Raw genomic sequence first — 26,475 nt, forward strand, 5'->3', positions numbered from 1 at the left:
GGCAAAAAACTGAACAGAGATAGAACTCCTAGTTACTAGTCCCCTCTGCCATTTACAAGTCATGCACTTTTAAGCAAGTCACATAACCAGTGTGTCTCAGCTTATCTGTATAACAAGAAAATGGAACTGGTTAAATAACTATACAAGTTTTCGATTTTCTGATTTTCTCTTTCATATTCGAAAGAAAGAATACTTAGGGTCCACTAAGAAGAGTGTTAGCTATAAAAATTAAATTGAAATTTCTTTTTAAAATGAGTTTTGGGACTTCCCTGGTGGCACAGTTGTTAAGACCCCACACTTCCAATGCAGGGGGCCCGGGAACTAGATCCCATATGCATGCCGCAACTAAGAGTTCACATGCCACAACTAAGGAGCTGGCAAGCCGCAACTAAGGAGTACACATGCTGCAACTAAGGAGCTGGTGAGCCACAACTAAGGAGGCTGCCTGCCACAACTAAGACCTGGCACAACCTAATTAATTAATTAATTGATTGATTATTTTTTAAAAAATAAATAAAATGAGTTTTGCTCTGGTTTGCAGAACTTAGATTCTCATTAAATCATATAACAATTATTATAAATGTTTCAATTTGTAACAAAAAAGCAGTCAGTAAAAAACAGTTCCTGGAATTTAAAAAATAAAGGGCACTTAAAAAATAAATCCAATATGCTAAAATGTTAACATTGCTAGATCTGGATACTAGTCTGAGTACTTTTTATTTTCTATGTTTTTAAGACATAATTTTTTAATTGAACAGTATTCTGATCAAGTCAATAGCATAATAAATACAAGAAACCTTGAACATCTTAAAAGAATTAGAAGTGAATATACAAACTTTTCTTGTAGAAACACTGCTATCATTACTCCAATATTATTGTTTATTTGCTACTGATTTAATTTTAGAAAATGGAATGTTCTTACTAAACGTTCTTTACTATAATGGCATTCATCTGTGGACTATAAAACTCATTTACCAAATTGAAATTTTTACCTGGTAAAGCCTGGCACTCTTGTTGTCTCTGATCCCACTGGCAATTCAAGTTTAGTGAACAGCTTTTACAGCTGGTAAGTTTGTTACAAATCTGCTCATTTCTCACATGACATTTGGTATAGTTTTTCACAGACTAGAAAATTAAAAGATAAAGCATGTTATTTTTCACTTTTGTACAGCAATGACTCTTAAACTTCAGTGTATATATAAGTCACCTGGTGAGCTTTACAATACAGATTTCTAACACCAAATCCAGTTGTACTGAATCAGAATTTCTCTTACTCATTTCTTTATTTAAACATAAGTTCTTCGAATTAGAATGTGTGCTTACTGGAAAAACGTGCAAATTACACAATTTGAAACAGAAACCGTGTAATGAAAACCTATTCTTTTGAATTTGATAACAGGTTTCCAATTCAATAAATAAAGCCAATGCACAAAGTCATTTCTCTCAATGATCACATGAAAGAATTCTAGTCATAATAAAACTATCATACAGACCCCTGGGAATGAAGTAGAAATGATGAGTAGGAAAACTTAAAGAGATGCTTTATCAAAATCCAATAAAATCTAAAAAGATAAATTATTTTCTCAATAACTCAAACTAATTTTACTTCTACAGACATTAAATAATGGTTTTGGTTAATTGATGTTTCTCCTGTATGCATCTGTCACATTTCCTTAATGGAGGTTGAAAAGAACCTGCAAAAGTTACATTTTGATCAGTCCTATTATACAACTATCATATTTCAACTAATTCCAGCTCTAAGAGGTTAAAGGTTAAAAAAGAAAAAAAAGGCAACATAGGAACTTTGGTGTGAGCTCCCTGCATATACCAAGGTTCAATATTTCACGTAATATTTTTAGCATCTATGATAATGAAAATCAAATTCTAAAATTTTGGGCTCAACTCTTCCTGTTACTCTTTTTTGAGAAAAAAAACAAAAAGGAAAAAAACACATGCTGCACCCTGAGGCCCCTTATATTTCAGTAGGCAGATATACTTACCTCAGGCTTTCTCATGTAAGGGTGTTAAATAGTTCTTTTCAATCAAAAAACTTAACAGTTAAAATTTGCTTATAACTCGCCCATATATAAAAATGGTTGAAGCAATTTTTATCCTCTTAGATACATACTTTAAAATGTCACCCATCAAATATTTATTTATAAACTACTATACTTTCCAACATAAAATACATTGCGGTCACCTCCATTTCAAAGATGTTAATTTCTTTAGAGCAAATTGCATATACTATAAGGTCACAGATGAAAAGTACATAGATACTAATGTTTATCTTATTCATCCTAAAAAAATCACAGAAGATACATTTTTTTAAAACCCAAATTACATTGCAACTCTTATTCAACCATCACGTTTTCATTAAGAACATACAAATTTTCTTAATGTTGTTTTTTTGATTCATAGCTTTTTGTTCTCATATAGCATATAAATCTTAATAGTATTCTATACAATTATTATAGTTCCAAACATCTGTCAACTAACTGAAAATAAATTTACTTGAATCATCTGATAAATAAAATAACCTATAAAAAAGACAAGAGAATGGCTAAACAACATGTTAGAATAAGAGAAAGAATAACAGCTCAATGCCAATCTTTAGAATAACAATGGTAACATCAGAGTCATCATCCAAATAACTCAACTGCTCTTCATTAAGAACAGTATAATCGGGACTTCCCTGGTGGCACAGTGGTTAAGAATCCTCCTGCCAATGCAGGGGACACAGGTTCAAGCTCTGGTCCAGGAAGATCCCACATGCCACGGAGCAACTAAGCCCGTGCACCACAACTACCGAGCCTGCGCTCTTAGCCCGTGAGCCACAACTAATAAGCCTGCATGCCACAACTACTGAAGCCCGTGCACCCAGAGCCCGTGCTCTGCAACAAGAGAAGCCACTGCAATGAGAAGCACACGCAGCACAACAAAGAGTAGCCACTGCTCGCCGCAACTAGAGAAAGCCCGTGCACAGCAACGAAGACCCACTGTAGTCAAAAATAAATTTATTAAAAAAAAAAAAAAGAACAGTATAATCATGTATTGATACTGAAACAGTACAATAGATGAAATTATATTTCAGTCACACACAGGGCCAATTTATTCAATGATGGAAGAAAGCTGACTGTTACTTTGAAACATGGCTGGCATTTTTTGTCCTAATGAACCAGATGCACATTAGTAAACAGACTATGAAGCATAACCATTACTCTACTCATCTTCATCCTAATATATTTAGATGTAAATTTAAAATGAAAATCTGTAAGAAGTAAGTTTATTGGAGCTATTAGAGCATAAAATATGCAACTTGCAGTAAATATGACTAAATAATGAAATAGAATCTCAGTGGACATCATTTACACTAAAATCTCAGACCTTTCTGTATCCATTAGCATTTGGTTTAGCTTAATCATCAGACATTCTGATAAAACCGTCCAAAAGACACATTACATCAAAGTCTAAATTACAAGTGAGTACCATCTGCTCACTTATACTATCTCACCCAGTACTTTCCTTGTTAACACATCATTATCAAAAATAAACTGTAAAGCAAAAGGCCACTTTTAAAAATAAACACTTGATAACAATGTGCATAATACAATTTTTGAGATATGTGTATTTTCATATAGTGTAAATGTCTAAACACAAATTAACTCAGTTACCGAACAAAGCTTTAAGTAAAATCTGCTTGCAATTTTTATCTAATAACATTCTCCATTTCAGTCCCTTATTCCTATATTTTGTTTTACTTAGCTCCTACTTCCACATTATTCACTAATATAACTCCCATTAGATGAATATTATGCAAATATAAAAAAGTAATTCAAATTTTCAAAGTGAGTCATGTCATATTAACATTAAAACTCAAATAAAATTATCTATTATCATTACAGCAATTCATATCACTAAAAAGTATACACCAACACAATATGTATGAAAACAAAAGGGTTCAATTTGATTAGTCAATAATTCAAAATTTTCCTTCATTTTAAGTTTTAAATATTATTTTAGAATAGAATCATATAACTAAGTATCTTGAAATATGACTGGTTACTAAAGAAAAATTTTAGATGATAAAATAAAAACTTTTTACTTAGTTTTCAAATTCCCTTTTCTTTACCTTTTACTTCTGCCTGGTATCTTGGAAAACAAGTGGATAGTTTTCTTGATTAATAAAAATTCAGAAAAAAGAAAAAATAATATGCATTTAGTTGAAAATCTGTATGCACACTATTTAGTTATTTAAGCTATACGCCAATAAGAGAATCTTTGACCCTACTAAACATAATTGTTAATACTTTAAATTTTTTTTCCTTCAACTTGTTGACATCTTCTAAAATATATGGGACATTTTGATGCTACCCACTTAAAAGGTTAATTTTTGCTGCTCTTAATCCATTTTAATCTATCATCAATATTAATTTTATAATTTTTTCAATACTCTTATCTATAATAGGGTTCTCAACCTCATCACTAGTGAAATTTTGAGCCCGATAATTATTTTTTGTGGGAGGGCTGTTCATTCACTGTACGATGTTTAGCAGCATCCCTGGCTTTCTCCATAGTAGATGCCAGTAGCAGCCCCACAGTTGTGACAACCCAAAAAACACACATTGCCAAATGCCCCTCCAGGGGACAATATTGCCTAAAAGAACCAAAGATCTAAAGACAGATAAAAGGAAAACTACCACTGTCAATACTTCAGATTAAACTTGCACACAAAGTATATAAACAAAACCTAAACCACACCACTATTAATGCACGTCTGACAAGAATCTCACGGAAATGACTTACTTATATAATATAATCCTTATATAATTCCATTTTCATCAGCACAGAAGATAGTGTTTATAGCTACAGTCTTTTTTTTAAAAAAATTTTTGAAAGGATTTTCCCAACCTTATTTATGAAAAGAAGTAAAAGTTTCCGGATTCAAAATGGAAATCTAGACTGACAAATATGAGCAAGAAACTACAGGCTGAATTTACAACATACCAAGAAGTAGGTGATTTCCTACATATTTTCTAAATGTCTTTTTTTTTTTTTGAAGTATAGTTGGTTTACCATATTGAATTAGTTTCAGGTGTGCAACATAGTGATTCAACATTTTTAAAGTTTATATACTCCATTTAACATTATTACAAAACAATGGCTATAATTCCCTGTGCTGTACAATATATCCTTGTTGCTTATCAATTTTATACATAGTAGTTTGTATCTCTTAATCTCATACCCCTATTTTGCCCTTCCCCCTTCCCTATTCTAAATATCTTGATACGGAAAGTGCTATTTTGTACAGTGCTACTAAATGGTAAGCTAATGATTATCAAGTAGCATGTTAGCTACAACATCATTTACCCATAAATACTAACCATACTGCAGTTACTGTTTGATGAAATGCATTTCTTGTCATCGCACCACTGGCACCCATTTGTATTGGCAGTACAGCTGGCACAATCTGCATATCTGTAACATCTGTCATCAGAAGCAGCTGTGATACAAATGGGAGAACACATCAGGATGAAAAAGAAAATGTCACACGTTTTAATTCACATATTTTTAACGTCTGTTAAGAATCACTAAGACATTTTTAAACCATAAATATAACCATCAATATCAAAATAAGTTCTTCAGTATGAACTCAATTTTGTAATTTAATTGGATTTAAAGGGATTTAGATACCTCCTAGACTCATCTTTATTCAGTCTACCAGGATTCTACAGCTATTTAAAATTTACACATTAAAATAAATAAATTAATTAATTAATTAAAATTTACACATTATGGAGGGAGAAAAAGATTTAGAGGTATTTTACTAAACAAAATGTATTACTATATATCTAAAAGAAAACTTTATAACAAATACTCATTGCTTATTATTCTTCATAAAGATATTTAGAGACATGACTTATTATAGATTAGCAAAACTTGATTTGTTAATTGTAGCACCAAAAATGTATAAGAGCCCCACTCATTTAAAGAAAATTGAACAATTTTTATACAAATCATTCTTCATAAATAAATACTTACTAGTAATTATTCATAAGTTTGATTTATTTATTCAATATTTTATAAGAAATATTAAATTATAACAAAACTCATCAAAATTCTAGAAAATTTTTAACTTTATGGTCTGCCTTGGCAATAATTCAGAAAGAAAAAAACTACCAAATGCAGAATAAATTACTTCATTTTATTTCTTTGAAGCATACAGTATATCTTAGAAAGGGTGTATTTGAAAGCATTTTTTACTTACATATGAAAATAATTCATATATATGGCCATGTTACATATACAAATTGATATATAAATATTACATACAGAATTCAAAAAAAAACTAAAAATAGCTAATAAAGATATTAAATTACTAATCACTGCTAAATTCAAACATTAATCACTGCTAAATTCAAACATTAGAATTCCTAATTAGAGGATTATGAGTTTTTAATTTCTGAAAGCTACTAAGGTAATTCTTACAAGCAGAATGCATTTCCATTTCTAGCCAAACAGAGAAGCTTTGTTCCAAATATAAGAAAGAAAAAAAATTTTTACCTGTTTTCAGAGGGCACTTTGCTCTAAGAATATTATTAGTATTCCCAGACTCCCAAGATTCACAGTGATTTTTATTCCAAATACATTTTATCCCTGGACCAGCATTTTTACAAAGTTCTTCATCTCTGAAAGCCTTGCAATTTGGAGGCTTGTATACAAGTATATCATTAAGGAGTACACTAGAAAATCCTCCAAATATATACATGGACCTATTAGAGACAAAATAAGAATTTTAATGAAACAATATTATGAAAAGTCTCTGTCTAATGTGTTAGTTTTAAAAATAAATTTAAATACACATTTTACATTATCTTATCTAGTTAGGAAACAATTTTTTAGAAATATATAGTAGCTGAATATACTATAATAAGATACACTTTAGACACTTTAGAAATGCTATATAGAATTATAATTTTTGAATACAAAGAATTTAGAAATTAGATAATAGAGTTCTTCATATAGTGTTTTACTATTCTCTTATAAAATAAAAAGAACAAGAGTAAAATTATCAAAAAGATTTTCAAAGTTTCAATTTGAAAAGCCGAGATGATTACTGAATTAATTAATACTACCAATGCCAAAAAATTTGACATGCCCTCAAAACAGCCTAATTTTTGTTTCTAAAAATATTAACACAATAAATGGAAAAGATCAGAAAATGCTTCAAGAATATCTTTTATTATTTAAAAAAAGTAAAATAAAAATCAAGCAAAATGCAGTTTTCAAGAGACGCCCAGAGGTTTTATGTTTACGCTCTGAATTTCATTTATTTCAGTTTCAAAAGCTAACTGATATCAGTTACACAGCTTCATTGTGATTAAGTTCTGACTACTTTTAGTATTATGTTGGAGAATTTTTATATAATTTGAATAAGGTAGTAATAAAATGAACTTATGAAAAATGTCATCATGAATTACAAATTTTAAGCTAATGAATGATCTAGCATATTGTTTACTGTCACAAGTCCACATTAATGAACTTTTGCTATAGAAATAGCAAAATCATAATAACTTAAAGGATGAAGGTAACTTAATGATCATCCAGTCCAAATTCCCAGTGGATATAACAGTCTTACAGGCCAGAGAGGTTAAGAGACTTGTCAAAAGTCACACATTCAGTTATGACAGAACCAAAATGAGAATCTAATTCTTCTCACTTCCCTTGCTCTCCTCAAAAGAAATATGTGGCTAGCCTTTCTATCACTTCAGTCTGATCTTTTTTAAGGAAGTCATTCATGATCTGATCTCTGGAAAAAGGAAAGAAGGCAGGATGACTTTTTAAAAGAGTATCTGAAGTTCTATCTCAGCACCTTTCCTTTGATACTCCCCTGCCCCTTAAATGAATTTAAACAAAAAAGAAATGAAGGATATGGTTAATGAAGCAAAATTCATTCCGCGGTATTACAGGGATATATAAAATCCAATGTCATTAAGTACAAACAATAATTTTTTTAAAGAATAACAAAATATGTGGGTAGTATGACTGATAAACGTGCTTCTTTTACCCATTAATGACAACTGCAGAGTGTCCAAATCTGTTGACATCTCTATGAAGGTTTGGTTTCGGTAATATTTTCCATTCATCACAAGCTAGGAAAATGAAAACAGCAAAACAAAAAATGAAATAAAAGAACTATTTAAGACAAATACTATAAAATAATCATTGGCCAAATAAAGATACAATACTTAAAATTAGGAAGCCTTTCATTAATTTTCCATGACCTACAATTTAGTATCATTACTCAACTAGCACTATTCCTTAAATAAAAATAACTTCTGCCTAAAATTCTCACAAATAATTTTACATGTATGAGAGTAAAGAAATCAAAGGAAAATAATTAGATGAACTTTATATTGGAGGGTAATTTCAATGACATATTTTATTAAATAAACCAAGAATCATATAGTAAAATTCATGAATGTCAATATTGGGCAAACCTATCAGAAAGTTAAATCACTAAATCAAATTTTACATGCATGCATGCAAAATTAAATGGAATATATAATACTCAATGAAAGAATGCCTAAAAATGGAATCATCAAAATAAAATATTTAAATCAGTTTAATGATTCGATATTTCAAAGGAATAGTTTTCATTTTATGTAAAGGAGAAGAGCTTTAGTTGCAAAAAATAGAAAAAACTGAAAAAAAAAAAAACCCTAAATAATTCATGAGCTACCTAAAGACTATGGAAAGAAAAATGATTAAAGAAAACTGTTTATCATTTAAATATAGCCTCAGAATCGACACATATATTAATAGAGATTTTGAGATGTCAAATAATTCAGTATACAGTGACTAGAAACATTCTCAGGACAGTGTTTTAGATTTTATCCTCTTAGACATGGCATATCTAAAAGCAGGCCTTGGTATTTAATACAAGCACATAGATGTAACAAGGTTTAAAACAAATTTATTTCATTTTTTGGTAACTTAGAAGCCCTTCTGAAACAAGAAAATAATCTCAAATACAATTAGTTGTAATGAATTACTTGTTTTCTTATATAAGCAATCATGTCTATTACACTAGAAATGAAATAATAAATTTGGCTTTAATTCAATATTATTACTAGTAAAGATCAAAGGAATCACAAAAACCAAAACCATAGTTTAGAACATTAAACTGGAAGACTGAGAGCAATAAAATATATCTTGAGTTATATCTCCCACAGTGTATTCTGAGGTTCACAAATCCACCCCAAAAGGGGTATTCCTTAGTTGATATAATCTCTCTCTTCAGTTCACAAAGTACGTGAACCTATTAAATACTCTCAAAAGAGAGAGTACAAAAGCATAGAAGCCTAACTCTACTAAACCCAGTGTTTTCCCAATGTTTTATCCATAGAAGCACTTTTCACATAACACCTATTAACATTCCCAGGAGCCAAGGCTCTGAAGATCACATTTTGAGAACTACTATTATAAAGGCCTACACATAATATTCATAGTCTACCAATTTTATGCGTTAGAGTTCACTTAAGAAATGTACATTTCTTAAGTGTACATTTATATGCATGCAGTAATATAAAACTTCCAAAGTGCTTTCATCTATATAACTTAAAATAGTCTGTATAAGAATCCAGTGAGGCTGATTGGGCAGGTATCACCATATGCCAGAAATGAAAAATGAGACCTAGGAGAAGTTAAGCAATGTCCTTAAGGCCCATTAGATTACCTTTGTTTTTCTATAAATTATGTTTATGAATGCCTGATGTTATAAAAGTATATTGAATGGATTCTGAAAGATCATTCCCATTTGGAGAGAAGGGGTGACCTGTAAAAGGCACAGACTTTGACAAAGAAAGAGATGAAAATGTTAGAGACAGATAATGAGTTAGGGCAGACAGATTTTAATCATTCCACCAAAACCCAACACACACACACACACACACACACACACACCCCACATGGCCACTGATTCATAAATTGTGTGTTGAATATTGTGTGTTCCAACAACAGAATTAGAAACCTGAATGTGCGTCAAAGAAATGAAACAGAAAAGAGTCAGATGAAACAGTAGAACTTCCAGAAATTAGGACTTCCAGAAACCAGTTTATTATAAAATCTCCAAAGAAGAATCATCTTTGGGACATGTGGAGTCCAGAAAAGAATGTGACCCAAGAATCTGAGCCTATCCAGGACTAAAGAATAAGTAATTTGGCCCAGTATCCAAAACAAATCAGCAGAAGGAGGGAAGAAAAGCAGATTTCCAAGATGAGAACCAGGGAAAATGCTCAGAAAAACCATTTAAGAAATGAGTCAGGAAAAAGAGCTGAGAGAATAAAGGCCAGCATTTACTAAAAATTAGGCCTTTTGAAGATTTCTTGTAACTCTATACTCTCTTTAGGGAAAAAGAAAATTTTTTAAGCACACAGAATAGTCTAAAGAATGGTATTATAAACACCTATATACCACTACCCAGATCTGTCAAACCCAATATTTTACCACGTTTACTGTAGATTTTCTAAAGAAAGAAAATATTACAGATATGATCGAGGCTCCCTGTGTACTCCCTCTCAAATTCAACTGCTTTATGTCTTCCGTCTTTGGACACAACCACTATCCTATATTGGTTTATCAATGTTCCCATATTTATGATCTATATAGAGTATTTTTGTAGGTTATAAAACAATATAAATGGTATCAAACTATGGATTCTTCTCCACCTTGCTTATTTTGTTCAACCTATTGAGTTGTTTTTTGGTTTTTTAACCATTTTTAAGTGAACAGTTCAGTGACATTAAGTACATTCGCATTGTTGTGCACCATCATCACCATCTATCTCCAGGGTTTTCTTCATCTTGCAAAACTAAAGCTCTGTACCCATTAAATAATAACTACCCATTCCTCTCTTTCCCCAGCCCATGGTAACCACTATTCTACTTTTTTGTCTATAAATTTGACTATTCTAAGCGCCTCAAATGAATGAATTCATACAGTATTTGTCCTTTTGTGACTGGCTTATTTCCCTAAGCATGTATTCAAAGTTCATCTGTGCTGTAGCATGTGTCAGAATTTCCTTCCTTTTTAAACCCTGAATAATTTCCATTGTATGTATATACGACATTTTCTTTATCCATTCATCCATATATGGATATGTAGGTTGTTTCCAGATTTTGGCTATTGTGAATAATGCTGCTAGGAACATGGGTGTACAGATATCTGTTCCTGCCCCTGATTTCAATTCTCTTGTGTGTATACCCAGAAGTAGAATTGCTGGATCATATGGTAATTATGTTTAACTTTTTGAGGAACCTCTCACTCTGTCCTATAGTGGCCACACCATTTTACATTCCCCCTAGCAGTGCACAAGGGTTCCAATTTCTCCACATCCTTGTCAACACTTGTTATTTTCTATTTCTTGATAATAGCCATCCTAATGGGTGTGAAGTGGTATCTCACTGTGGTTTTGATTGGCAATTCCCTAATGATTAGTGATGTTGGGCGTCTTTTTATGTCCTTATTGGGATATTTGTATATCTTCTTTGGAGAACTATATCTTCAACAAAAAGCCTGTACACTAACTTGGTCAAATTTATTGTTTTCCACCATAATTCAAAAAGAGACATGTACCACAATGTTCATTGCAGCACTATTTACAATAGCCTGGACATGGAACCAACCTAAGTGTCTGACAGATGAATGGACAACGAAGATGTGGCACATATATACAATGGAATATTACTCAGCTATAAAAAGAAATGAAATTGAGTTATTTGTAGTGAGGTGGATGGACCTAGAGTCTGTTACACAGAGTGAAGTCAGAAAGAGAAAAACAAATACCGTATGCTAACGCGTATATACAGAATCTAAAAAAAAAAAAAAATGGTACTGATGAACCTATTTGCAGGGCAGGAATAAAGAGGTAGACATAGAAAATGGACTTGAGGACATGGGGTGGAAGGGCAAAGCTGGGACAAAGGGACAGCAGCATCGACATATATACACTACCGAATGAAAAATAGTTGGCTGCTGGGAAGAAGCAGCATAGCACAGGGAGATCGGCTCGGTGCTTTGCAATGACCTAGAGGGGTGGGATAGGGAGGGTGGGAGGGAAGCTCAAGAGGGAGGGGATATGGGGACATGTGTATGCACATGGCTGATTCGCTTTGCTGTGCAACAGAAACTAACATAGTATTGTGAAGCAATTATACTCCAATAAAGATCTATTAAAAAAAATTTATTGTTTTCCTTGTGATTTGTGCTTTTTATTCTTAACTCAAGATTGTAAAGGTAATCTCTAATTTTCTTCAAAGGATGTACAGTTTGGCTCTTACTATTCTTTTTTTTTTTTTTAATTTATTTATTTATTTATTTACGTTATTTATTTATTTTTGGCTGCGTTGGGTCTTCGCTGCTGCGCGCGGGCTCCCTCTAGCTGTGGCGAGCGGGGGCCACTCCTCACCGCCGTGCGCAGGCTTCTCATTGCAGTGGCTTCCCTCCCTACAGAGCACGGGCTCTAGGCGCACGGGCTTCAGTAGTTGTGGCGCACGGGCCCCATTGCTCCACAGCATGTGGGATCCTCCCGGACCAGGGCCCGAACCCGTGTCCCCCGCATTGGCAGGCGGACTCTCAACCACTGCGCCACCAGGGAAGCCCTGGCTCTTACTATTCTGATCTTCAATCCAGTTGGAAGTTATTTTTGCATTTGTTGCATGGATCTAACTTAATTTTCCCCATATACAATATTTCCCAGATTTTTCTCAGTATATTTCCATATACCAATTGCCCAGAACAATTTTTTGAGCATTTATCCCTGACCCACTAATTTGTGTCTCATTTGACTTCTGTACTGCTGTGGTTTGTTTTTATTCCACTTGTTTTTAACTAAAGATATATATGTGCAAAGTTTAAAAGCAAATAATCCCACAAGGCTCATCACAGGAAAGTCTCCTCCTCCCTATCTATGGGCTATGGAAACCCGAAATTGAAAAGCACATAGTTGCTTCTAATAGTTAAAGAACATTTTTAATTACTATTATAATATTATATAAAATTAACTGAAGAATTCATCAAACCTTTTATAGTCTTTTTAAATAGGTAAAGATTCCTAAAGTAAGTGGCGGCCATGACCTTTACCTAATAAAAATAACATGCTAATTGCTTATCAATGCTATAAAATATTTAACTCTCAAAACAACTCTGAGGAGTAAATATTTTTGTCACCATGTTTTGAATAAGGAAAAGAGTCTTTAGAAGTTAGGTAACTTCCTTAAAGTCATTAAATAGTAAAGTCAAATCAAAATCAGATCTCCTTAACTTCTTTACGTTATACTGCCTCATCACACCATCAAAATATCCTTTTTGATATAAACATTAACTTCTTGAAAATAAAAACACGATAATACAGTTTTTTGAAAAAGTACACAAATCCCTGCAGAAGAAAAACATTACAGTACAGTAATAAAAAAAATTATACATAAGAGCAATTAACTCAGACAAATAATAATACAACCCAATTCTACTTCAAGAAGTTCTTTGCCTTTTAATATATGTGGTCGTAGGAGGTGAAGGCTTTATTACTATCTCCAGGACATAACCTTCAATTATACTAAACGTTCAAAAGTAATTACACACAATATTTGTGGTAGACTTTGGTGCTACTCAACAAATATTCCAGTTGTCGTCCTTAAGGCCTAGGCAAAATGATACTCCCACACTCCTTAGAAGTTGGATGTGACAATACGACTTGTTTTAGTCAAGGAAATGCAAGCTAAAGTGATAATTGTATTTCTGGATGGAACCATTTAATTACCAATGAAAGAAAATGCAATTTAGCCTTGGTCCCTAAGTGATGACAGTAAGCAAATCTGCCCTCCCCACCAACACTAGACATGTATCATGGGTAAAAAATAACCTTTTATTGGTGTTAAGAATAAGACCCTGACACATGGGATGGGAACATCTGAGCTGATGCCCTGAAAATCTCCCCCAATTTTGCATTCCCAAATTTTCCTGAATCTTCTGAGACTGCAGAAGTGGTCTACCCTACTGTACTGAGAGACAGTACTCTACCCTTGCTCTGAACCCAGTGCAGCAGCTTCCCTCCAGTAACACCTGTACCCTAGCTCAGAATCTGCTCACACCTTCCCTATTGGCCACTGGGTCTATAATTTGGCTCAGCATAACGCAGCCTGTTACATTCTGGGACTGCTAAGAACAGAAAGGGACTACATCTCAAAGGATCTGTAAGACCTAGATAGCATATATTGGCAGAAGTTGGGGGGAATACACACGGTTCTAGATTCTGAAGGGAGTTTGATCAAAAGCATCAGAACCTTACATTGGATTAGGAAAAAATTATTTATTTATTTAAAAGCACTCTCCAAGATGCAGGATTTAGGATTTATCCCCTTATAAGAACCCTGGGAGATGGTGTGAGCTCACTGTTAAGATGACTCCTATACACAGCAAAGGAAACCATCAACAAAATGAAAAAGTAACCTACTACTGAATGGGAGAAAATATTTGTAAATCATATATCTGATAAGGAGTTAATATCCATCCAAAATATATAAAGAAATCACACAAGTCAATAGCAAAACTACCCAAACAACATGATTAAAAAACAGGTAGAGGAATTGAAGAGATATTTTTCCAAAGAAGACACACAAATGGGCAACATGTACATGAAAAGGTACTCAGCATCCCTACTCATCAGGGAAATGCAAATCAAAACCACAATGAGATATCACCTTACACCTCATAGAATGGATATCACCAAAAAGGCCAGAGGTGGCAAGCGTTAGCAAAGATGTGGAGAAAAGGGAACCCGGGTGCACTGTCAGTGGGAATGGAAATTGGTAAAGCGACTATGGAAAACAATATGGAAGTTCCTCAAAAAACTAAAAATCGAACTGCCATATGATCCACCAATCCCACTTCTGGGTATATACCCAAAGGAAATGTAAACAGGATATCAAAGAGATATCTGCGCTCCCATGTTCATTGCAGCATTATTCACAATAGCCAAGATACAGAAACAACCTAAGTGTCCAGCAATAAATGAATGGATAAAGATGTGGTACACATATACAATGGAATATTATTCAGTCATTTGAAAGAAGGAAATCCTGCTGTTTGTGACAACATGTATGGAGCTTGAGGGTATTATGCTAAGAGAAATAAGCCAGACAGAAAAAGACAAATAATAAATGGTATCACTTACATGTGAAATCTTAAAAAAAAAAACAAAGTCAAACTCATAGAAACACAGAGTAGAAAAGTGGTTTCCAGGTATGGGGGAAATAGGGAGAGGTTGAGGAAAGGGTACAAATTTTCAGCTATAAGATGAATAAGGTCTGAGGATCTAATTTATACTTGGTGACAACAGTTGCTAACCCCGTATTGTACAACTGAAATTTGCTGAGAGTAGAACGTAAATGTTTTCACCAGAAAGAAAAAAGATAAATATGTGAGGTGAAAATGGATGTGCTAATTAACTACATGTGGGGGATCCTTTCACAATGTATATTTATATCAAATCATCAGAATGTACACTTTAAATATCTTACAATTTTATCAATTACACCTCAATAAAGCTGGGGGGGAAAAAACATGACTCCTAGAAACATGGAAAAATACAGTCTAAATGCCAGAATTGTCATAGCAAACACTAAAAGCAGGGGTTAAAAGTCTAGGTAAGTGGTGGTGTCACTGTTGGAAAAAGCAGCATGTGTAATATATAGAAAGCCCCTGTGAAATAATCCCAGTGCAGACCCTACACACCTGCCAAAGGCCATGCCATATACAGTGGAAATTTTTATACCTCTAGTCTTGTCATGTTATTCAGCCCTGGCAGAGATGGAGTGCTTCACATGTATTATTAAGTGACCATGTGCTCAGAGTTTTCTATCATGATATACTGTATAACATCAGAAAACCCACCAGGTCGTTTTACCTACAGCAGGGCCAGAACATATGTCATTTACTGAAGCCATGAAGAATGTGATGGTGAGAGGGATACTGGCATCACTGAGAAACCGGTGGCTTTCCTTCATAGACCAAAGCTGATGGTATGAAAAACTGTAACAGAACTGTGCTCAGCGATGGAGACAATAGGAAAATAGAGGCCAGCTGGTGACACTTAACCATCAGAATCCAATCCAAGTAGAGAGCCATTACTGTAATAAGCAGCAAGATCGAAGTGTCAGTCAAGAGGACTGACCTATTGAGAATTACAGAGCTGTTTAATAGAACACAGCATCCCTAGAAGCAAAACAGATGGGCAGCCAACAAGGGTACTACCTAACTTATATCATCAGAAGAAATCAAGGATAAACGATCAGAAAGCTGATGGCAGATGCTGCAATAAAAAGTCATAATTCATTGCTCAATTTCTGGATTTGAGCCACTTTTTAAATCCAGAGCTGATACATTTAAAAGTCTGGGGCCCAGGAGGAAGGACCCTGTAATACCACAGCAAGTATACATGGTAATAGTGTCCCTAGTTCTTCCTCAAAGGTACCAACGGTCATTTCATTGGGTAACCCTAGCCTAGAGGAAAAAGCAACCACAAACATTGCAAGTACTGCTGGACACAAGGTCTGAGTTGACACTGACACATCATGGCCTCTCTTTATAGCAGGGATAATATGGGAATGATGAAATTAATGGCATCCTGGCCAAGGTTCTTCTCAAAATGAGCCAGTGGGTCCGCAGACCTATGCAGTGGTCATGTCCTAAGTCCCTAGATTAATAATTGGAATAGACATTCTTGGCAAATGGAACCACCCCAACGTTGGGTCCTTGGCTGTTACAGTGGAAAAGATCAAGTTGAAGCCTCTGGAACTGTTACCCCCTGGATAATATAATACGTGTTAAAATAATGTTGCATTTCAGAGGGAGTGAATGGCATAAATTAGTATTATCCTGAAGCATGTAAAGAATGCTCGATAATGTACCCCCTCAAATTGTTTAAATTACCAATCTGGCCCCTGTAAACTAAACAAGGCCTGGAAGATGACAATAGCTCACTAACAAGTAGTAGCCCAAACTGCAGGCACCACGCAAGATGTGTATCTTTGTTAGAGCAGATTAACATGGCCACTGATTTGGCAAATGTGTTCTTTGCTAACCCTACCAGAAAAGAGGACCAAAAGCAGTATGCATTCAAATGGAATAGAATAGGATACATTCACAATTTTGCCTTGGGATTATGTTAACTTTTGTCAGAAAATACTTGGCCCAATTGGACATCTTGCAGAACATTTCATGTTTCCACTACATTAATGGCATCACTCTAATAGTGCCAGATGAACAAGAACAGTTAATGCAGTGGAGGCCCTGTTAAGACATATATGCTTCAAAGGGTGGAAGATAAAACCTACAAAGATTCAGAGACCTTCCATGTAGTAAGCTATTTAGGGGTCTAGAGGTCAAGAGCATTCTGAGACAGCTCATCTGAACTGAAACACCAACTATTACATCTTTCAACTCCCACTGCAAGGAAGAAAGCGAACATCTGATAGGTCTTTTGGGGTTCTGAAGGCTGTATATTCCATTCCTGGGAATACTGTTCAAGCCCATATACTGGAAAATATCAAAGGCTGCCGGCTCTGAGTACACGCCAGGGCAGAAAATAGCTCTGCTATAGGTCCAGGACACACTGCAAACAGCCCTGCAACTAGGGCCACATGACCCAGTAGATATTATAGTTATTGGAGGAGTCACTGTTAGAAAAAGAAGCATGTGGAATATATAGAAAGCCCTTGTGAAAGAATCCCAATGCAGACCCAGCACACGTGTCAAAGGCCATGCCATCTGCAGTTGAAAATTTTATACCTCTATTCCCACCACACTACTGAGCCCTGGCAGAGATGGAGTGCTGGACGTGGGTTATTAGGTGACCATGTGTTCAGAGTTTTCTATCATGAGCTGTCTCTGTCATCAATAATCACGAGAACATAAAGTGGAAGCTGCACCCAAGATGAAGCATGAGCAAGAGCACAGTGCACAAGCAATCTGCATGAACTGGTAGCTCAGACCTAGTGCCATCTACCCCTGCTGCCCCCGCACCCATCCCGCATCTTACAGCTATGGCCGTATGAGGAATCCTTTGTGCCCAGATAACAAGAAGAGGAAAATGAAAATATGTAAGCTTCGTACGTGGCCACAATTCAAAAATGGTTATCACTTACAAGACAGCTTCACTCAGGGGTGGCCTGGAAGAACAGCAGAAAAGGAAAAAGCCTCCCAATTGGGTAGGCCTTTGAGAAGTGTGCCTCATGTACATCGTGTGGAAAGAGAAATGGCCCAGGAGCAGTAGTTAATGACCTAGCTGGCTGATCAGGAGCCTAGAAGCAGAAATATTTAAGATCAGAGACGAGGAGGTCCTAGAGTAGAGACATGTGGATGAATATATTTGAACGAGCATGAAATGTGAAGATCTCTGTGATACAAGTTAAAGGCCATCAGAGAGCATCCAACGTGGAAGAGACGTTAAACAACCAGTAAACAATTGACTGAGACAGCTAATGTCAGTCTCTATCGTAGGACACTTCGGTGCCAACGAAATGAGCACATGAACTAAGTAGCCATATGGCAGAGATGGAGGCCATCCAGGAATGCAATAACATGGGCTCCTTCTGAAAAAAAGCTGATGGAGTTACTCTTCCACTAAATGTCCAACCTGACAGCAAGATATCAGTCCTGATCCCCTGATAAGGCCATTCCCCAAGAACACTAACTGGACATTTGGTGGCAAGTTGACTACATTGGGCCCCTTCCACTCTGGATGGGCCAACATTTCATCATGACAAGAATACATATTTTGAGGATGCATTTGCTTTTTCTGCCCACAGGGTCTTAACCAGCACAACTATCTTAGAAATTATGAAATGTTTGATTAACCAGCATGGGATCCCATGTAATCAGGAGACACACTTCACAGAAAAGGAGGTACAGAAATGGTCCTATGACCATGAAATCCACTGGATCCCAAACCACACAACCTGACAGAGATTTTGACAGGCACAACTGAAGCACCAGGATGCAGGATACACCTGAACTAAAGACCTTTAAATAGTGCTGTGTCCCCAATAGGAAGAATATATAGGTCCAAAAACCGAGGAGTAAAAGCCACTTCTTGTGGCCTCATATTCAGTTACAAGGTTGGGAAATTTGTGCTCCTCATCCTGCAATTCTGGGTTCTGCAGGATTAGAGGTCCTATTCCCCAAAGGGAAAAATATTCTGGCAGAAGAAGTAGCAATTAACCATTTAACTGTAAGCTACAGTTGCCACTTGGGTGCTTCAGGCTCCTTGTGTCAAGGGACCAGCAAGCAGGCAAAAAAGGAGTAGCATCTTGGCAGGGGTAATTGGCCCCGACCATCAAAGGGAGGGACTGCTGTTACAAATAAGGGCAGGGGAATATATTTGGGACACAGATGATCCATTTAGGTGTTTCTTGGTATCCCTTTGCCAAGTGTGATGGTAAATGGGCAAGTACAGTAACCCAGACTAGAAGGTATACGATGATCAGGAGCTCAAATACCTAAGGGGGAGGGAGTGGGTCATGCTACCAGGTAAGACACAGAGACCAGAAGAAGTGCTAGCTGAGGGTAAGGGACATGAAAAAACAATGGATGAGGGACATGGTGAATATCAGTTGCAGCCCTGAGACCAGCTACAAAAGCCAGAGCAATAATCTAGGCTCCCACCAGGGAGAAAGGCCCACTGGAATCCTGGAGGAGTTGTTTAACAAATATATTTGAAGAAGTGGGCTGAGTGGCCCAAAGAATGAATTGTGATGAACATGGAAAGGCGCTGGTTAAATACACCTTCAGGGAAGGACTTATCAGTGGACACCATTCAGCTGCCAGCCCCTGCAGAGACTGCCTTAGCTACAGAGAGCTTCCGCACCCAAGGTCCTGGGAGTGACCCTCGTACAATGACCGACCAAGACCTGTTTTATCCGAAAGAGGGACAACTCTGAGGGGCATTTCAACTCCAGAGTTGTCCTGGAGTTGGCTGAGGATGTTAAGTCTGCTTGACTTTTACTTTTCGCCCAATCCTGCTTCTTCCCTTCCCTTTTACAGGTGTTCAATCCAAGGACCTAATAAGTACCCTGAACACTAAACTCTGTCTCAGAGTTTGCTTTTCAGAGAACTGTGACAGGATTGTTTGTTACCTCAGTCTAACATAACCTGTACTGACTGATACAATACAGTAAGTGTGAATATTCCTCTACAGTGTCTTAAAATAGCTGGCAAATTGTTTTCAACTCACAAAATTGTTTAGGAAGAAGAGAATTTAACTTGCAAGCTTATGAAAAGCTAGTTGAGGTACGCAACTTTTGCAACTATAGGGACATTTCATGCTTGCTGATGTTTGCCCACCTGCCAGGATTTTTCAACAGAATGAGAAGAGAAAAACATAGGAGCAGTTGCAGCAAATACACGTTCCACTTATCCCTTGCAGCTTTTTCAATAATGACTAAACAGAATGTTGGGTTAGATAAATTCTGTTGCTGAGTTTTCAAATACTTGATCAGGATTCTCTGTAAAACACAGGTTAGTTTTCCTGTAAAATGTAGAAGGTATCAAATGCCTTAAAGCTCAGAATTAAATTAATATAATTTGTTTATACATAGTCTCTTTCCATTCTTACAATATAAAGTCTCTTACATTATTAACATCTGACTGCAATCTATAATATTTTTTGCCAAGAAGAAAATATATTTCCAGAACACTCATGTCATTATCACTTCACAAACAGTTCAAGGCTAGACAAACAAAAGCAAATTCCAAAGTTACTAACATCATGAAAATTGACAGAAATACCATCCCATACCGACAGAAAAGCCACACAGCAATAAAGACCATAGTAAAATATACTCTCTAGAATATAGACTTTTAAAAAAATCTGTACTACAAGGCACTAAATATTTATGTAAAAACCTTATACACTCAATAAACATAAGATCAAGAAATTAGAGTTACTATTCTCTCAAACACAAATCTCAGCAATCAGAATACTGTGCCGTTAGGACTATTCACATATGAGAGACAATATAATTACATTAAAAACATATGCTGAAATCTAGAGACAGGTTTATTTTATCAATTATGCATAAAATAGTACAGGTGAAAAATGCACATTCATTGGCTAATTTTTCTGCAAATACTCATATTCTTCTATGAAAATATGCATCTATAATACTTTAAAGACACATTTTTAAAATTCTTTTAATATTTCATTTGAAACACCAGTTCTTACCTGTCTTAATAGCATATTTGAAATACACTAAAAAGAGCACATATGTTGTAGGTATAAGACTCAAAACTAGATGAATACAAAGAAAAACTTTTATTAACCATTTGGATACTTACGTAATAGAAAACCAAATTTCTGGATGTTGCCAAAAATCTTTCCCCACCTTCCCCTGAAATGCTGATGTTTCACTGGGTCCCCCTCCCCCAGGTAAAAATTTATCTTACTATTCTAAAAGGTGCACACTTTTGCTACCCACAGTTTCATACCCACAGTTTCTCTCAGGATTTTGTCCTCTGGCATTCATTCCATAAATATTTATTTAGCTTCTTACCCTCTGCCAGGCAAAGTGGGCATCACTATTTGACAATCAATCTTAAATGAAATGATTTTATCATGTTTTAACATACAGTGTTATTTCCCGTTGGCTTCAGTAAATAGTCTTGAGGTAATAAATTATATTTATAGATTCCCTGATAATGAATCATACTTGAAAACCTAGAATAATTCCTACTTAGTCATAGTTTATTATAATTTTGAAACTGTTGAATTCTATTTGCTAATATTTTATTTTAGATGTTTGATTCTATATTCATGACTGTTTTCCCTGCCTTCTTCCCCAGAGGTTTTGTTGAGACATTTCAACACTTTTCTTTCAGTGTATATTCTATTTCAAGAATCTTTATTTAGCAATTTTTATATTCAAAACAATCTCTCAAAATGCTTATAGATCTACTAAGAGAGATTCATTGTTCGTTACTCTTCTTGATTCTCTACCTTGAGGTCACTAATTAAATACACTGATAAAACTAATTTTCTTGAGTGTCATGCTACATTAACAAATATTATATGCCTTTTTTCCCAATTAAAGATCTTTCAAATTTTTTTCCTGTTAAATCAGGAAAACATCAATATATAGTACAGTGGTAGAATCAAAAGAACTTTGAACTTAGACTTGGGTTCAAATTCTGAATACACCATCCTACAACCTATGCAAGTTTGGGTCTAACCATGCTAAATCACAGTTTCTTCCTGTATGAATGAATATAATAGTACACGCTACATAGATGTTATGAGAATTACATCATAAAGCATATGTAAAGTGCAAAACATTACAGGAAGCTTTCGGCAAATGTTAGTTCTCCCTTTTCACAAAACGAAAGGTCGCTTTTTCCCTTACTTACTGGCCTCTTTTTTAAAGAGAAGTAACTACTATTTCTTCTACACAATAGTTTATTATAGAAAGAAAAAGAGAACCTTGAGCAAAGGATACAGTAAAGCTTAAAACAGTCAACAGTTGGCTAAATTCATTGAAAAAAGGGTATGATGATTTTAAGAGTGTTTCTTACAGACCAAGAAACAAATGGGTTTTGTCAGGTGGCAGGGCAAGGGGTGCTGCTTTTGTCAAGGAAGAGCCCTAAGGAGTTAACAGAGCACAGAGAGAAATACTGATTAACAAAGAGAGGGACAATAAAATAACCTCCAGAAAATAAAAATAATTATAAACATGAAGAGCGAGCAAGTTTGAATTTTTATAGTTCTGCTGGATTGTTCAAAAAAATTAAATACTTAGATGTTTTAATTTGAATATGATTTTTTAATGAAATTATGTGCCTTACAAAATTGTATCCATTATACTGTGTGTGTGTGTGTGTGTATACACACACACACACACACACCCCCGTATCACTCTACAGGGTTGTACAAAAACATGTATACTATGTTTCATAAACTAGTTAAGTGTTTTGCTTTCTGCAAGATATATTTCTGATATAAATCTGACTCCTTATCCTATTCTGAAATAATCTAACTCAACAAATTACATTTTCATGACTCTACTATATTTTTGAGGAAAAAAATTATGATCAATGTATCTATGATTATCCTTCATCTTGTACATTCTCTTACCCTTAGGTAAATTTTCTTATTGAAGAAGAATAACTACCATTTGTAATTAAAAGTATCATAATAATATGTTAGGCCTACTGAAAATTCTATAATAGCTATTAATTTGATGATTCTGAAATACTGTCTCAAGATTCAATCCAATTTTAAGGTATGTTTCAATTCAGGAAAATCTCTCATTTGTAAATGTTGATATCTTCAGTCAAACCACCAAAAAGATGGGTGGTTTACTAAAGAGATATGAAAAATATACAGACTACTTGATTCCTTTTTTTCCCACTGACCCTAGAAAACTAACTTTTATGACACTACTTTCCACAGTCAAATAGTTTAAAAGTATAAATATGTCTAGGGGCTTCCCTGGTGGCGCAGTGGTTGAGAATCTGCCTGCCAATGCAGGGGACACGGGTTCGAGCCCTGGTCTGGGAAGATCCCACATGCCGCGGAGCAACTGGGCCCGTGAACCACAACTACTGAGCCTGCGCGTCTGGAGCCTGTGCTCCGCAACAAGAGAGGCCGCAATAGTGAGAGGCCCGCGCACCGCGATGAAGAGTGGCCCCCACTTGCCGCAACTGGAGAGGGCCCTCGCACAGAGATGAAGACCCAACGCGGCCAAAAATAAATAAATAAATACTGCTTTATAAATATGTCTAATAACCTGAGATCAACTCAGTGAGACATGCTTTTCCGCCGCATCTTTAGTCTCATTATGTACTAGAAGGCTATCTTTACCAGAAAGATCACTTTAATCTTGAATCAGGTGCAATAATGATACCACTAACAATAACAAAATATATATTAATAAAATTTTCAGGTTTGAAATGTCTTCGAGCTAGATTTACAAACTAGAACATTAAGTAACGTATCATTGTATACGTAACAGTCCATCCAGTCTTATTCGCCAGTCCTGGCTCTATTATCAGTTGCACTTGAGTCACTTTTTAAAAATATAAATACCCAGTGCCTAATCTAAGAGGATCAGGTTATAGAGGTCTGATTTTTCTCCCTTCAGCCTTCAAAGGGAATGCCAAGGTACAGTCATGTTTGAAAATCACCATTATATGCCTTCTACATCGATCATGTATAGTATAAGGAGAACTGGGAAGGCAAGGTTATGTCCTCAAAGATTAATGATATTGGCTATATAAAATTTACTGTGGCAGTAGGGCTGAAATAGTACATTTCAGAGCAATGAAAAATTAGTATTAGCATACATATTTTTATTGTTTAAACATCATAGAACACAATCAGCTAAATCTTCAGGTACATTCCAGTTAAATATGCCATAAAAGTCCCAGTGTACTGTACAAAAGAGAAAAACTAGCAATACAACTTTTTTTCCCCCAAGAGGATCTATTTTCAGGTTGATTCATATACAATGGTTATATTTTATTTCCACAATAATATACTTCATAAGGAAAGCAATTATTTTGGAAGACATTTTCTGAAATAAGAAAAATAATTTTCCCTAGAAAATATTTCAGCATTTGATGCTACAAACCCCGGAGAATAAATACAGATTGGGGGAGGGGGGCTTTATTGGGAACTGCATAGAAACAATCAAATAAGGTAAAACAAAACACCTTTATCCTGTATTGATTGTATTGCTTTATGTTTTTGTTGTTAGTTGTTAGCACAGGGAAAACAAAATCCTATGTTAAAATACAACATTGTTTAAACTATGTTATTCTTCCTCCAATTTCAACAATTTGTTTGAAAAATGAAACTGATATTTGCTTCTATCTTTCCACAGCATTAAGAAACCTTACTAAACATAAAGTGTCTGGTAATTTGTTGCGAAAATGAAGAGCATACAATGGACCCGACTAAACAGCACAGTGTAGTCAAGAGGAAAGACTACCACTTTAGGAGTTAAAAAAAGCTTGATCTACCACCTGCAGGGCTTTCGGCAAATTCCTTTTACTCGTGCATAATAATCTGAAAATGAGTTTATTAACACCTTGTTACAAGGTTATTAGAGAGGTTATAGATATTGTAAATAAAGCTCTTAGTAAAGTACCTAGCTCTTAGAAGACACTTAATAAAGAGTATCAATTAGAATAATGATAATCTGAGAGCTCGCCCTTTCTCTCTCTCTCTCTCTCTCTCTCTCTCTGAAAAACTAACACCTCTAATGTTTTTCACCTTGGTAAACTTTTTGGATGCATAAAACCTAAAATATGGTAATCCTGAACAATATGGAAGAAATAAAAATAAATTCCCGATATGTCAGCTACAAAATAGCTCAACATTAATTTCCTCGTTAAAATACAGAAATTGGGTGGAAGCTCCTTGAAGAATCTTTTTCAAAAGTTCAAAATCTCACTTCATGGATTTTTAACAATTACAACAAAATTCTACACTTTTCCTAGGATTTTTATTCCTAGAAGAAAAACAAAATGTTCATCCATCTCCAGAGAAATAAGCATACTGTCTCATCACCATAGCAAAATAATATGTTGACAGTGCCAACCTGGCAATGAAAGATCATAATAAGCCAGCCTAGATTCACTACTTCATTTAACCGAGTTTCTGGATCTCAGGCACTGATTTAAAAGCCTTCTGAAAGCCAAGATAATCCCATTTTCATCATGAATCATAACTTCAAATTATTATTTCAAAAGGTAAATATTTAATTATTTAGGATCTAAAAATCCTGAAGACAGTGGATTCTTTTCAATGATTACTCACAGACAGATAGTCATAGAATTTAAAGAGCATGCCTAACTTTATTACTAGGAATTTCCTTCCAAACAAGCTTACAATAGTTTAGAGATCAAAGTGCTTATTAATAGTCATAATTTTCTTTATATGCTGCCACTTGAAATAATTTTCCAAAGTAGACTATGTGCCTTTATGATGTTTAAAAGTGAAAGGATACTTCTTACATCTATTAAACGTGTTATTCTTTGGTCTCTTTTATTTTTATCAAAATGTTTCTTAATAGCTTAAAATTGGTTTATTATTGTACTTTACACAATAAAAGGTACTCTTAAGTACTGCTAAAGATTTAAAATATCAGCTATGTTTTATCTATAACATGATATATAGAGAAGAAATGTTTTCACTACAATGGTCAACCAGGTAGCTAAATTTAGTATTTCAAAAAATATATTCATTTACTATTCAGAAATTGATAGGACTATAGATAACATAATTAAAATTGAGTTGTATAGATGCATTGTATTTCTAGGTTCCCTGGTAAAGATTCTTCTTTAGTTACTTCCATTCCTAGATATGTTCTGGGTTTCCATTTTGTCCCAAAATATTATTTATTTAGCTTTTCTATCTCTATATTC

General features: G+C 34.8%; 1 protein-coding gene and 2 long non-coding RNA genes across 13 annotated transcripts in view; 2 read left to right on the forward strand and 1 right to left on the reverse strand.

Moving 5' to 3' along the window:
- The window catches only part of ATRNL1 (attractin like 1), a 715,591-nt gene that overhangs the window by 571,809 nt on the left and 117,307 nt on the right, over positions 1-26,475 (reverse strand). For all 11 annotated transcript variants that reach the window (XR_014253040.1, XR_014253041.1, XR_014253042.1 and 8 more), the window contains exons 11-14: positions 8,066-8,150; positions 6,562-6,770; positions 5,382-5,500; positions 993-1,125 (exon numbers count right to left, since the gene is read on the reverse strand). Coding sequence is in view for 8 of the 11 variants with exons in the window: in XM_082423366.1 (XP_082279492.1) it covers positions 993-1,125; positions 5,382-5,500; positions 6,562-6,770; positions 8,066-8,150 (546 nt within the window). In the remaining 3 variants the exon portion in view is untranslated. The remainder of the gene's footprint in view (positions 1-992; positions 1,126-5,381; positions 5,501-6,561; positions 6,771-8,065; positions 8,151-26,475) is intronic.
- LOC309642219 lies at positions 10,146-16,841 on the forward strand. Its single transcript, XR_014253052.1, has 2 exons — positions 10,146-12,325; positions 12,658-16,841. It is a non-coding gene; the product is annotated as an uncharacterized lncRNA (long non-coding RNA).
- Positions 17,958-26,475, forward strand: part of LOC309642220 — a 392,437-nt gene continuing 383,919 nt past the window's right edge. The window contains exon 1 of the long non-coding RNA XR_014253053.1: positions 17,958-23,728. This is a non-coding gene — a long non-coding RNA (uncharacterized lncRNA). The remainder of the gene's footprint in view (positions 23,729-26,475) is intronic.

The sequence above is a fragment of the Balaenoptera physalus genome, assembly GCF_965194825.1.
Source record: "Balaenoptera physalus genome assembly, chromosome: 14".
Classification (NCBI taxonomy): Eukaryota; Metazoa; Chordata; class Mammalia; order Artiodactyla; family Balaenopteridae; genus Balaenoptera; species Balaenoptera physalus.